The sequence below is a fragment of the Ictidomys tridecemlineatus genome, chromosome 7, assembly GCF_052094955.1.
Source record: "Ictidomys tridecemlineatus isolate mIctTri1 chromosome 7, mIctTri1.hap1, whole genome shotgun sequence".
In the NCBI taxonomy this organism is placed as follows: Eukaryota; Metazoa; Chordata; class Mammalia; order Rodentia; family Sciuridae; genus Ictidomys; species Ictidomys tridecemlineatus.
The window spans coordinates 593,142-605,050 of record NC_135483.1 but is presented as its reverse complement, the minus strand read 5'-3'; the positions used below and the strand labels follow the sequence as shown (position 1 = coordinate 605,050).

General features: G+C 57.8%; 1 protein-coding gene across 6 annotated transcripts; it reads right to left on the bottom strand.

Annotated features, from left to right (window-relative positions):
* Nucleotides 1–754: 754 nt before the first annotated feature.
* On the bottom strand, nucleotides 755–10,473 carry Dgat1 (diacylglycerol O-acyltransferase 1). Of its 6 annotated transcripts, none has more exons than XM_040293484.2 (17): nucleotides 10,071–10,472; nucleotides 5,481–5,568; nucleotides 3,362–3,402; nucleotides 3,191–3,297; nucleotides 3,056–3,108; nucleotides 2,858–2,963; nucleotides 2,647–2,754; nucleotides 2,488–2,562; nucleotides 2,296–2,399; nucleotides 2,160–2,198; nucleotides 2,047–2,088; nucleotides 1,926–1,970; nucleotides 1,734–1,846; nucleotides 1,588–1,653; nucleotides 1,404–1,491; nucleotides 1,255–1,317; nucleotides 755–1,157 (listed from the first exon to the last, which is right to left on the bottom strand). In XM_040293484.2, exons 1-17 carry the CDS (start codon nucleotides 10,283–10,285, stop codon nucleotides 987–989), a joined length of 1,524 nt encoding a protein of 507 aa, XP_040149418.1. In that variant the 5' UTR covers nucleotides 10,286–10,472; the 3' UTR covers nucleotides 755–986. The 6 variants fall into 6 exon arrangements, 4 of the variants coding, with proteins under 4 accessions (XP_040149418.1, XP_005316098.1, XP_077872609.1 ...); XM_005316041.5 differs by having other exon boundaries at nucleotides 3,191–3,276; nucleotides 10,071–10,470; XR_005737628.2 differs by having other exon boundaries at nucleotides 1,082–1,157; nucleotides 1,404–1,507; nucleotides 10,071–10,473.
* Between the last annotated feature and the right edge of the window lie 1,436 nt (nucleotides 10,474–11,909).

Sequence of the window (11,909 nt, the reverse complement as noted above, 5' to 3'; positions counted from 1 at the left end):
CAGTGCATCCCAGACTCCACCTTGCTGAGCTGTCCTGTTCTAGTGAGGTGGGAAGAGTGGGGATGCTCAGAGGCTGCCAGTCTTCACCTGGCCCTAGGCCCGGCCCTCCCATGGAAAGTATGATTTCAGGGGGCAGAGGAGACCCCATTTCTGGGTATCTTAACTCAAATTCCTACTGAAGGCAATAACAAGATGGCAGACCTGGCACCAGACCCAAGTCAGAAGGGACTTGCAGACCATTTACTCCCTGGTCTCTGACCTGTGCCAAACTAAGCCCCATTCCCAGAAAGTTTTGAGCACTTTCTTCCCAGGCTGTGGCTGGGCATGATGAGCTCTGACTAACCAAGCAAGCTAGTTGTCCACTGGGGCCTATGGAGCACTGAGCCCTAGCCCCACATAAGATCAGCTTGGTAGGGCTGGGTCAGGAAGTGTGACCTCAGCTGTGTTTTCCTAAGCAGTGGATCTGCCCGGTTACCCCTGAACCTCACTACCTTAAGCTGAAACTGGGTTGCTGTCTCCTATCCTGATATAGCTAAGTGGCCTTGCCCAAACACCCCAGGAGGTTGTAGGCACACGAGGAGACTGCCAGCTGGAATGGAGTGGGACATCAGGACCCAGACACTCCCCACAGAGCACCAGAGCCTCATCTGGTTGCCTGAGGACCAGAAAAGGGCCTTGAACCCCTGGAGTACCTGCTCCCACAGAATTGGTGCTGGACCATCCCTCCCACTAGCCCCCAGGAGGCTGAGGGGAGTCACTCTAGACAGCACTTTATTGGCACCCTCCTCCCCAAGTCAGCACAGACTCCCAAAGAAGGCACTGGCTCCTGCCAGCTGGGCTAGACTCTAATTGTTGCCATCCCTAAGGGGAGCAGGAGGGAGCCCCATAGGGGCAGAGAGGCCTCCTGGGGCAGGAGGAAGGCTCAGCAGCCAGGTTCCCTCCGGGCTTGGACAGGCAGGAGGGCTGGCTGTCCTGGCTGTGGGCCGTCAAGCCTGGGCAGTTCGGGCCCCTGCTGTGGGAGCCTCATAGTTGAGCACGTAGTAGTCATGGACATACATGAGCACCGCCACTGGTTGCCCAATGATGAGTGTCAGCCACACAGCTGCGTTTCCATAGTTGCCTTGGAAGAAGCGGCCCACAATCAAGGCCAATGGGATCTGAGGACACACAGGACCATGGTCAGCAGGCAGTAAACACAGGGAATGGGGCTTGGCACAGGGTTCAGGTGGGTGAGGCATTTGGAGTGTTGCTCACCTGAGCCATCATGGCTGTAAACGCCCAGAGGCGGAACATTCGCAGCGGGATGCTTACGAGGTACTAGGGTAAGGGGAGAACAGGGCATCAATGTCTCAGTGGCTACACCCCTGCCCAGAGGTGAGGCAGGATGCCCTCGCAGCACTGACCTCATGGAAGAAGGCTGAGGCCAGGAACACCCCTGTCCTGGCCACCCACCTACTGCTACCCCGGCGTAGCATGGGCTTGTAGAAGTGCCTGCAAGGGAAGGAGGCTACAGGATGATGCCCTAGTACAGGGAGAGGCCCAGGTGCACACCCACATCCTACACATGCACACACAGCACCCACCTACCTGCTGCACCACTTGTGCACGGGGATGTTCCAGTTCTGCCAGAAGTAGGTGACAGACTCGGAGTTCCTAGGGTTGAGAGACAATGGGGTGAGCAAGGCATGTTGCAGCCCACCCCAGTCCCCAGGTCCACCCTCAAGGCCACCCACCACCAATCCCGGTAGAACTCCCGGTCTCCAAACTGCATGAGTTCTGCCACAGCATTCAGGCAGGAGTGGAAGAGCCAGTAGAAGAAGATGAGCCAGATGAGGTGATTTGGGACCTGTAAGGGAAGGGGCTCCAGGTTCTAGATGCCCACCTGCCACTTGTGCTCCCCCACCCTGCCCACTGCCAATACTCACAGCGAGCTTCAGGAGGCGCTCAATGATTCGAGAGTAGTCCATATCCTGAAGAAACAGGCTGCCTAAGTGGCTGTGGCCCCCACCCAACCGACCCCAGCCACAGGAGATTCCAGCTGCTCACCTTGAAGGGCTTCATGGAATTCTGGATGGTGGGGACCATCCACTGCAAAGGAGGGCACCAGATCAGTACCCGGCTGCATCTGGCCCCTGCCACCCACCTTCTCACCCACTTACCTGCTGGATCAGCCCCACCTGGAGCTGGGTAAAGAACAGCTAGGGGGAAGAGCCAAAGAGCAGCCAGCTGAGAACCTAGCACCACCAGCCACAAATCCCTCCCACCTCCAGCCGCTCCCTCAGCCCTAAACCTCACCATCTCAAGGAGCCTCCGCAACAGAAAGCGTTTTCGAATTCGGGGGGAGCGAGGGAAGTTGAGTTCATAACACAGGGTAGGAGCAAAAATAAAATAGTAGAGATCTGGAAGGGAAGAGAGGAGCTGGAACCAGTATAGACTTGACCCTGCCCCTGACCCCCACCCCTGGGACCTGGCCCCACAGGTCCTCACCGCGGTAGGTCAGGTTGTCCGGGTAGCTCACCGTGCGCTGGGCAGAGGCCCCACTGGCCTTCTTCCCTGCAGAGACTGCAAGCAAAACAGATGGGACACCAGGGTGGACCTATGCCGCCCAGGCCCACCCCCAGACAAGTTCTCATTCACCAGCCTCACCAGTCTTAGCCCTGGCTCTACGCTGGCGGCACCACAGGTTGACATCCCGATAGGAGAAGAGCTTGAGGAAGAGGATGGTGTATGCTGCCAGAGCCAGCACAGAGCCCACTGTGGGAGAAGCAGGCTCAGCCATGGCCCCCATGCACCATGGGGGATCCATGCCATACAGGCTGAGCCCAGTGTGGGCTGGGACGGATGGGTGGGGGCACACCTGGAGTGATGGACTCAACCAGTAAGGCCACTGCTGCTGGGAAGCAAAGGATGGTGGCCAGGTTGGCAACATGCAGCAGCAACCCTGCTTGTTCCGTCAGGGTGCCCTGTGAAGAGCAGAACAGTCATTCAGGGCCCTAACCCTGTAAGTGCAGTCGATGAGAGCTGACCTGAGGGCAGGTCACAAGGGACTGCTTACCACAGCCAGGCGCTTCTCAACCTGGAATGCAGCCACAGCAAAGACATTGGCCACTGAGGACAGAAATACCACAGAGAAGGTTCAGGACAGGTCAGCCTGGTCCCTACCCATGGCCCTCCTCAGAACCCAGCTCACCAATAACCAGACATGGGGCAGGCCAGCTGTAGGGGTCCTTCAAGAACAGAGACACCACCTGGATAGGGTCCACCAAGATGCCATACCTGGGGGTAGGGCAAGGAGGTCTGAATGGGAGTGGGGCCTTGGCCTGGTGGCAGGTTATATGGGGCCTAGAGAAAAAATACTCACTTGATGAGGTTCTCTAAAAATAATCGTGCATTGCTCAGGATCTGCAGATAATCAATAGATCAGCATGATGGTACTGGCACCAGGGCATCCCACCCAGCCAGCACCTTCCAACTCCCCACAGCACCTCTGGAGCCAGAGGCCCTAGGCAGGCAACAGCCTCATTCTTATAGACCCAGCTCCATCTGTTCTCCATGCCAAGCTCTGAAACTCACCATCTACCTTACCACATATCAGTGTGGGGGCAAAGAGAAGTAGCACCCCACTAACACTATCTAGAAGATGCCCACATCTTGGTTAGCACCTGAAGTGATGGACTCAGACCCAGTGTTCAGTAGCCCTCATACTGCCAGCTTAGCTTAGCTGAGCTGGTGAGGAAGCCTCAGCTTACCCCACAGCCTGTCACTATTATGATGGTCTCAAAGCCCACACTTGCTTGCCCAGGGAACCTGCCCAAAACTAATCTCCAAGGACCACTACCTACTAGCAGCCCAGGCTGAAGAGGAAAAGCTGCCCATCCTTGCCCAACACCCCGCAAGCCAGGCTGGTTCCTGCAGGGCAAATGGCTGTGGGGCAAGTGCAGGCATTGAGGAGCAGGGTAGAGGTACTTAGCCCTTCGCTGCCTCAGCTCTTCCCGAAATACTTCAGCCCTAGTGGTGTCTCCAAGGGCTGAGCCCCCACTGAAACAGGCCCCCAGCTCTGGCTTGGGACTAGGTGCTTGTCCTCCCTGCTCATCTGTCTTACAAGAACCACCTGCACCCCAGGAGGTGGGCCCTGATGCCATCAACCTGGCCATCTGCCCAGAGAACAGGCCCTGCACAGTGTAAATGGAACAGCAACATTGGCAAGGGAACACTGGTGGGGTCCTTGCCTGGGTGGTCAGGGAAGGCTTTACAGAGATGACAAGCTCAGGGACACAGGAGCCACCTCCCCCAACTGCAGCCAGCCTGCTGCCCCAACACACGTGACCCCACATCATCGACTGCATTGCGTGACTTCTCCTGAGAGGCCACAGCAGTCAGCTGGAGCCCAAGATGCATGACCTTCTTTAGGAAGGAGGTGGTGGAGGGCCCAGAGCAGGGGAAAGACTGTAGGATTGTGCCCAAGAGCCAGGCAGGCCGAGTAGGTTGCAAGAGAACGGACAGTACTACCCAGGCTGGCTGAGATAACTCTTATAGACCCAGCCTGGGACAGAAGTGGGACATTTCATCTCATGAGGATCAGGTTGGCCTTGGACCCACATCCCCAGTGTGGTACCAGCTACTCACCCACCCTAGAGTTTGTGGCCTCCTATAGCTGACTGAGACCAAGGCCCTCTCCAGGCAAACGGTGCTGGAAGCTCAGGACACCACAGGGTATAGTATACACAAAGCCCTTCCACATGGGCAACCATAAGAGCTGTACCCAAACTAGAGGTGTTCAAATCTGAAGGCCTCAGGCCACATCAGCCCTGAGTTATGGAAGCTTGCCCCTGACCTGCCCTATAGGCTGCCTGCCCTTTTGAGCCTCTGGGGTGGGGCTGTTGGCCTGACCCCACAAAGTAATGGAATGAAGTCCTACAGACAGCCGACCTTGGATACGGCAAAGGACTCTCATTCACCAGGACCCAAGGCTAAGGAAGAGGGTCCAGGAGAAGACACCATGCCCTTGACACCACTGGCATAGGACTGGCAAGACCTCCACCTTTCCAGGAAAGCTTTGTACCCATAGAGCACCCCACGCTCAGTTCCCAAAAGCCTCTCAGCCCTGGCGCCACTCAACACTCCCCTTCTCTCTGCCCTCCCATGTCACCCCAGTACAGCCAGGGGGATTGTACTCCTGAGGCACTTTTCTCAGTAAAGAGTCCTTCTGCCCAGAGTGCACTGCTCAGCCTCCCCACTAATCACATGGCCTCCACAGGCTAACCTAGGACCCAACAGGACCTCTGTGTGGCCACTGCAGGGAACACCCTTGCTTCCCCCACTATCCAGGGCAGCTGCAACATGCCCCAGGCACCCCAGCCCACATTAGCACTAGCTCCCACATGCCTGAGGCACAGCCTGTGCTCAGAAAAAGGCCCACCTGGAAAGCTCTGCCACACCTGGCCACAGGTGGGCCTGCTTCCACACCCCATCCTACTCACCAGCATTACCACACACCAATTCAGGATGCCTCTGTAGTTGCTGAAGCCACTGTCAGAGCTGAACAAAGAATCCTGCAGGCGATGGCACCTGACAAGGTAGGGAATAGGCCCCTTGGTGAGCAGATGCCAGAGGGCAGAGATGGCCTCACTGTTGTGACCCATCCCCCGCCAACTGTCTCTTCTGCCCACATACCGCATTCTTCAGGGAGAGGACCCAGAAAAGGTTATACCAGCAGCCATATGGCCTATAGTAGCAAAACTCTCAGGACCATGCAGAGGCTTTTTCCTCTAGGCAGAGAAGGTTCATAAAAGACAGGAAGGAGCTGACCAAGTTTATATGGGGCTTGAACACCCTGGGTCAGGAGCCTGGCTTTGCTCCCCAGAGGGCCCTGACTGAAATCAGGCTCTCAGGCCACCAGAAGAATACAACTTGGGGATCTGTGGACCCACCCAGCACTGCTGGGAAAAAAAGATGTGTAGAGTCCACCCTGCTCAGTCCACCCACTCAACCCACCCAATAAACTAAGGGGTCTGCAGACACCAGAACCCAGATGAGCCTCCTCCCCACATTTAGACTCCCAAGCCTGAGTGGGCAGTGACCCAGTCCTATGGCTAGCCCAGCCTCCCAGCCTAACGTGCACCTTTCTGGGGGCAGTGAGTCAGACCTCATGTGCTTATGGTAAATGCAATGTTCCTGCCTAGGCTGGGAATGGCAAGAGGAGATCACTAGGGGGCCAGGACCTGATAGCAGAGAAGCTTCTGGCAGAAGCAGGTCTCAAACCAGGAACATGTCCACCAAGTGCTAGGGTAGGAGACACTCCCAAAAGACCCTGCTTGTGAAGAGGAGTACCTAGCCCTGGCAAAGGGGCCAGGTGATATGGCTGAGATAAGGTCCAGACCCAGCTCCTGGCAACAACAAACACGAGCAAGGCCAGAGCCCACACCCCAGGAACCAGTACCCTGGCTTACTCCTACCAACTATGACCCTGCCTTGCCCTCCAGCTGCTATGCCTCCAGGAAGCCCCATGTGGCATTGAGTAAGGCTTTAGTTTTGTAAGAGCAGAAGCCAGAGCCTCCCCTTCCCTCCCCCAATACAATCTCCCTCTCAGGGCATGTAAGCAGGGGGAGAAAGTAGATGAGCCCGTGACCAGCACTATGACACGGATGCCCTCTCAGAGTTGGCTTGCTTCAGTCCCCAGAAGCAAATCTGGTTCTGATCAAAGGCAGTGATCAGACAGACAGCCCCACCTAGAAGGAGAGGGAGCAAGGAGGCTAAGGGGCAGTGCCAACAGGATCAACCTTTGCACCCCCAGGTGTCTGCTCAGCACCTGGTACCATCCACACTAGCCCCTGGCAGCCTCTGGACACGGGGAGGGTGGTAACACCTCTCCTACTGCCTGTCTCAGGCAGGAATACAAGGTAGCTCCACTCCAACTTCAGCCCCTGCCATTATCCAACACTCTCTCCCAAACTCAGTCCTGGGCTTCCTGTATCTACCCACTAGGTCCACCTTAAGCCACACAGTGAAGCTGTGGTCTCTACCTGAGCCCTTCTTCACCCAAAGTCTGTATCTGCTTTTCCAACTGATTGTTTCCCCCTGGGCACCCCCCAACTGGCTTCACTCAAATGTCTGCCCTCCCCAGAGTCCCAATACCATGAGGCAAGAAGGACAGCCTCTCTGGGCCTGTCCACTGGAGAGGACCTCTCAACTGCCCCCCCTCTGGCAAGCTAGAGCCCATTCACTTTCACCAGAATTATCCCAAAGCCTGGCCAGCCTCCTTATACTGTGACCTACCAAATGTCAAGCTGTCTTCACACCACCATGGCTGTTTCACAACAGTGTGACCTCTGCCCCCTTTGGGCCACCAAGAGTATGCTGCTTTATCTGTGACCATTACCAAGATGAAGACAGTAGCAGGGAAAGGGTCTTGCATTCCAAGACTAATGCCAGAAAGCCACACAAGGGCTTCTTCAGATCCCTCTTGTTGGGCTTCAAGGCCTTCCTCAATGGCACACACCCATACCTCAGGTCCACCAGCTGCTGCAGGTGGGACCCCATCCCCTGCTGCAGACCCCTGACCCAGGAGAAGAAGCCCCCCTACTCCAATGCCCACAAAGGCCCAGGCTTGCCAGTATAGTCAGCAGTAAATGGGCTAGAGGGCAGGCTACAAAGCAGGAGAGTGCTATCCAGCCATGACCAAGATACTTTTTTCCTCCTCTCACCTGCTAGAGAGCCTGTCCGTGCCATGCACCTTCCAACTGTCCTACGCCCACTCCCTGGGACCAAGAGAACCTGTAACAGCCCTCTCTCCCTCCTGCAGCCCCAAGCCCACTGCAGGCAGAGCAGGAAGGGGTGCCCTCTCCTTCTTGCCCCACACTCAATATCACATGGGCATTGTGCATCCCCATGATGAACTTGCCAAGGTCTATACCATGCCCAAAGACAGCTCTCAAGTGTGGACCTCTTGGACCACAAAGTCAAGCTCCAGGGCCAAGCAGAGCAAGGAGGGGAGCAGATTGCCGGCTCCCCTCCCAGCTGCCACCTCTTCAGCACTTCCTCTACAACAACCTCTGGAGTACCAGATGGTTGGGACAGGCTCCCCATGCCTCTCCCACTCTGCTGGAGAGGAAGGTAGGACACCCAGGGACAAACACCCTAGGAGAACCTCAAAACCACAAGATCATGCCTAGGGTGCCTGTGAACCAAGGACTGGTGGGAGTCTGCAGAGCCTGGAAGGGTAAACAGGAGGCAGAGCAAGGAGTACCTCCCCTTCCTGCCTCACAGCCTCACCTTGCCACAGGGCAGAAGAAATGAGCTCACACCCAGAGCCTAGCTTGCCTGCCCAGTCTCAGGTGAGCAGGAAGTGTTGGGGAGGGGAAGAGGCCAGAGCTCAAGGAGTCAGAAGGAAGGGGGAGAGGAAGGCTGGGCTAGGCCAAAAATAGGAAACAAAACTGGTGAGAAAAGGGTGACAAAGGAGTGAGCTACAGGCCAAGTTCAGGGAACATAGCCAGAGCAAGGACTGGCCTGACAGCAGGGAGAATGGAGTCTAGCACCCCAACCAGCAATCCTCAAGCCCTGCTGCCTCTCCAGGGTTGAGAGATAAGCATACAGAGCCTACTTGTCCTGAAGACCCACAAATGGATAATCAGCTAGCTCATTTTCCAGCCCTGGATGGCCCCATTGCTGCCATCTACCATTCCTCTTCCCAGGGAGACCCTCCTCCTCTCCCACTAGCTTCACACAGCAGGGACACTGGCCAGTGCAAAGAAGATATGTGACTGCTCTCCCCTGCCTAACCCTAGGTTGTAGCTTGGCCCAGTAGGGACCTCCCTATCAATCTCACACAAAATAACCCCAATTCCCAACCCCTCTGGAAATCATATAAGCCATCACCCAGCCTTCTGGAGGGCAACTTGGGGCATTTAACTGAGAATAGAGCCTGAATAGGACCCTCAACTCCTATTCAGGCAGGAGGTACTGGACCAGCCTCCCTCAGTACATTCCCAGGCCCCAAGAAGCCAGTGCCCCTCTTAAGAGGGCCAGCCTCCTCCCCCATGGTATCTTCATGGCCTCCTTATCCGACCTTTGTTCACAGTGTGCCATGTCTGCCTCACACTGAGGTTATCTTATCTCCCAGGTGAACTGTGAGCACCACCAAGGAGAGTGACAGGGCCTGTACCCCAGCTGCCCTCCCTCAGCCCTCTCCCTAGAGTGCTAGGTAAAGAAAGCCTCAATTCTTGTTTACTGAGAAAGCAAATCCTCGCCAATCAGCCCTTCCTCCTAGCCCCTTAGCTGCCCCCTATGCCAGAGTCCCTGAGAATCTCAGGATCATGACAAGAAAGGGAGATTTGGGGAAGACCCAGGCCCAGGCAGGCCAAGTCCTCCACCCCTTCCTGTCCATCTTTCAGCTAAGCAGGGCCCCACCGGTAGTTGTGTCCACATCAAAACCCCTCTCCTGTACTACAACCAGGGGATGAAAGTCCTCACACAAGACCCAACTCTCCATAGCAGCACTCATTCTGGTACCGTAAACAGGTCCCTAACCACTGGGTGAGGGATGATGGGCCAGGCCACCACTCTCAGGAAGGTCTGCAACAGTAAGAAGGTCTCCTGCACTCACTCCTGCCTGGGAACACCCATTCCCTTGTCTTCAGAGTCCAGCCAGACCCTCCCTGGCAGACCAATCCTCTTTGAGGAGCCTTCCCTACTGGCACGTATCCCTCACAGCCCTCAAAAGAGACTCCTTCACCACAAGGCCCCCCATCCCATGCACCAACCCAGAGGGGACCAACCCAGGAGGGGACCAGGCCGCCAGCTGGCCCTTCATAAAGGGCCTTTGGACCCAGTTGACTGTGCACAAGCCCAAGTGTTTTGGAAAAGGGGCTGCTCCTCCGCTCCCCTCTGTCTGGCCAGGAAGGCCAGCTCCTGGCCATGACCTGGGTGACCTTGGCAGGTGACCCTCCCCCGAAAGTCTCAGTGCACCCGCGGTGCCCAAGAGGGACAAGTCCCCGGACTCACTGCTCTGGCCACTCTGACAGGGAGAGTCCCAGGGCCTGGGGTCATAGAAGAGGGGTCAAGCGCTCCGTTACCTCAGCTCCCAGTGTCCGCTGCCCACGTTAGAGTCTCCGTCCTTGTCTGAGGCGGCGGCCGGGGCCGGCGCGTCACCCCCAGCGCCCACGTCGGGGCCCGGAGCCCCGTCCCGCACCTCCTCTTCCGCTCCCACCGGCCCGCCGCCACCCTGGCCGGAGGGCCGCGAACTGGTCCTCCGGCGCCGGGAGCTGACCGTGCCGCCTCGGTCGCCCATGGCCTCAGCCCGCACCAGTTGTGGCCCGCCGGGCTCACAGTCCTCCAGGCCCCCGACCCCGCCTCCGCACCCTGGGCAACGGCCGCTGCCGCCCCCTGCCGGCCGCCGTAGCCCGCGGCCGCCCTTCTTCGAAGCCGCTGACTGGCCGGCGGCCACCGCGCGCGGCCATTTGTAGTCCACAGCCGGCAAGGGCGGGGCCTAGGCGGCGGCGCGCGGCGCGGGGCACGCTGGGAGCCGCGGCCGCCGGGACGTGCGGCGCGGGGCACGCTGGGAGCCCCGGTCGCCGAGACGTGCGGCGCGGGGCACGCTGGGAGCCACAGTCCTAGTTCCCCACCGAGAACATTGGAAGTGCCACTCTCCTTAGTTAGCGGCTTCTGGGAGGCCAGAGGGCTGCGCCAGCGCCCAGCCAAGGCAGCCGCGCACTTCCCCAGGCCTCTCGCTTGGCCCGTGGCCCGCTTCTGTAAACAAGGGTTTCGCCGTCCTGTAGCCTGGCGAGCAGTTTGGAGTGCAGTCATTTGGGAGACGCCTTGTGCGCTACCTTCCGGCTGCCCCAGCCGGTGTCCGAATGCGCGCCCGACGGAAGCTAATGCCGTCGTGCTCCGAGAACCCTCTAATAGCCACCGAGGGACCGCTTAGAGTGGACTTACGGGGACTTCCCACAAGGGCCAGGTCTGAGCATCAAGGGGGAGATGCCCAGGTCAAGTCACAACGGGCATGTCCCATCGCCCGACCCTTAAGTGAAGTAACTAATCATCCACCACGGCTGCTCGGGGCGCTCTCTAGGGCAGACACGCGTCCTGCACCCGGCACTCAGTGACCATCCTGGACTTCCCCGGGACTTCCCCAGAAAAGCTTCTAGCAGCGGGACGCACAGATGCTCGTTTCCTAAGGGAGGGCAGAGCCAAGAAGCTTCCTAAGGGAGGGCAGGGCCAAGAAGCGCCTTTCTGGAGCAAACGGGAACACCTTTCCCACTGAGCTCACCCCTGCTCCACCCCTCCTCCGACGGTGGATGGAGGGCCGGTCTCCCTTGAGGGTGTTCTTACTGACCTTCTTACCTTCTTGGCTTGAAATCAGCCCAGGCGTCAGGCAGACCTGGACTTACCTAGCAGGCGTCTTCGTGTAGCCTGCAGAGGGCCACCTTGATGGCCGAAAAGCCTCTCAGACATGGTGGGTCAGAACCAGCCCTTTCCAGCGACTGCCTTGTGGCCTGCTGAGCCAGGCGGGGCTGGGACTTTGTGAGTATGGACCCCAAAGGAGGCTGAAAGAAAGTGACCCCTTGGGAGCCTGGATCGCGGGGCTGAGCCATGGGAGCTCTGCCACTCCTTACCCACTCCCTTTTCAGGTAGTTAGCAGGAGGCCTCCATGAACCCATGAATCCTCCCATCCTGGCCTCCAGAGCGCTCTGGCCCTGCCACCCTCCAATTTGGAATTAAGAAATAACAAGAGTGCCGGCCTGTGCCTATGCTGATGGGTGGAGAAGGTTGAGCGCTGAGCATGCCAGTAAGCCAGGAGAGGCCCAGTACATCAGCCACTGAGGAGTGGAGAGTGGTGTTGGAGGTGGATGCCTTCTGCCATGTCCTGGCTCAAAGCTATTAGCTGGCAAGTGGCCTGGGGACTGAGACTG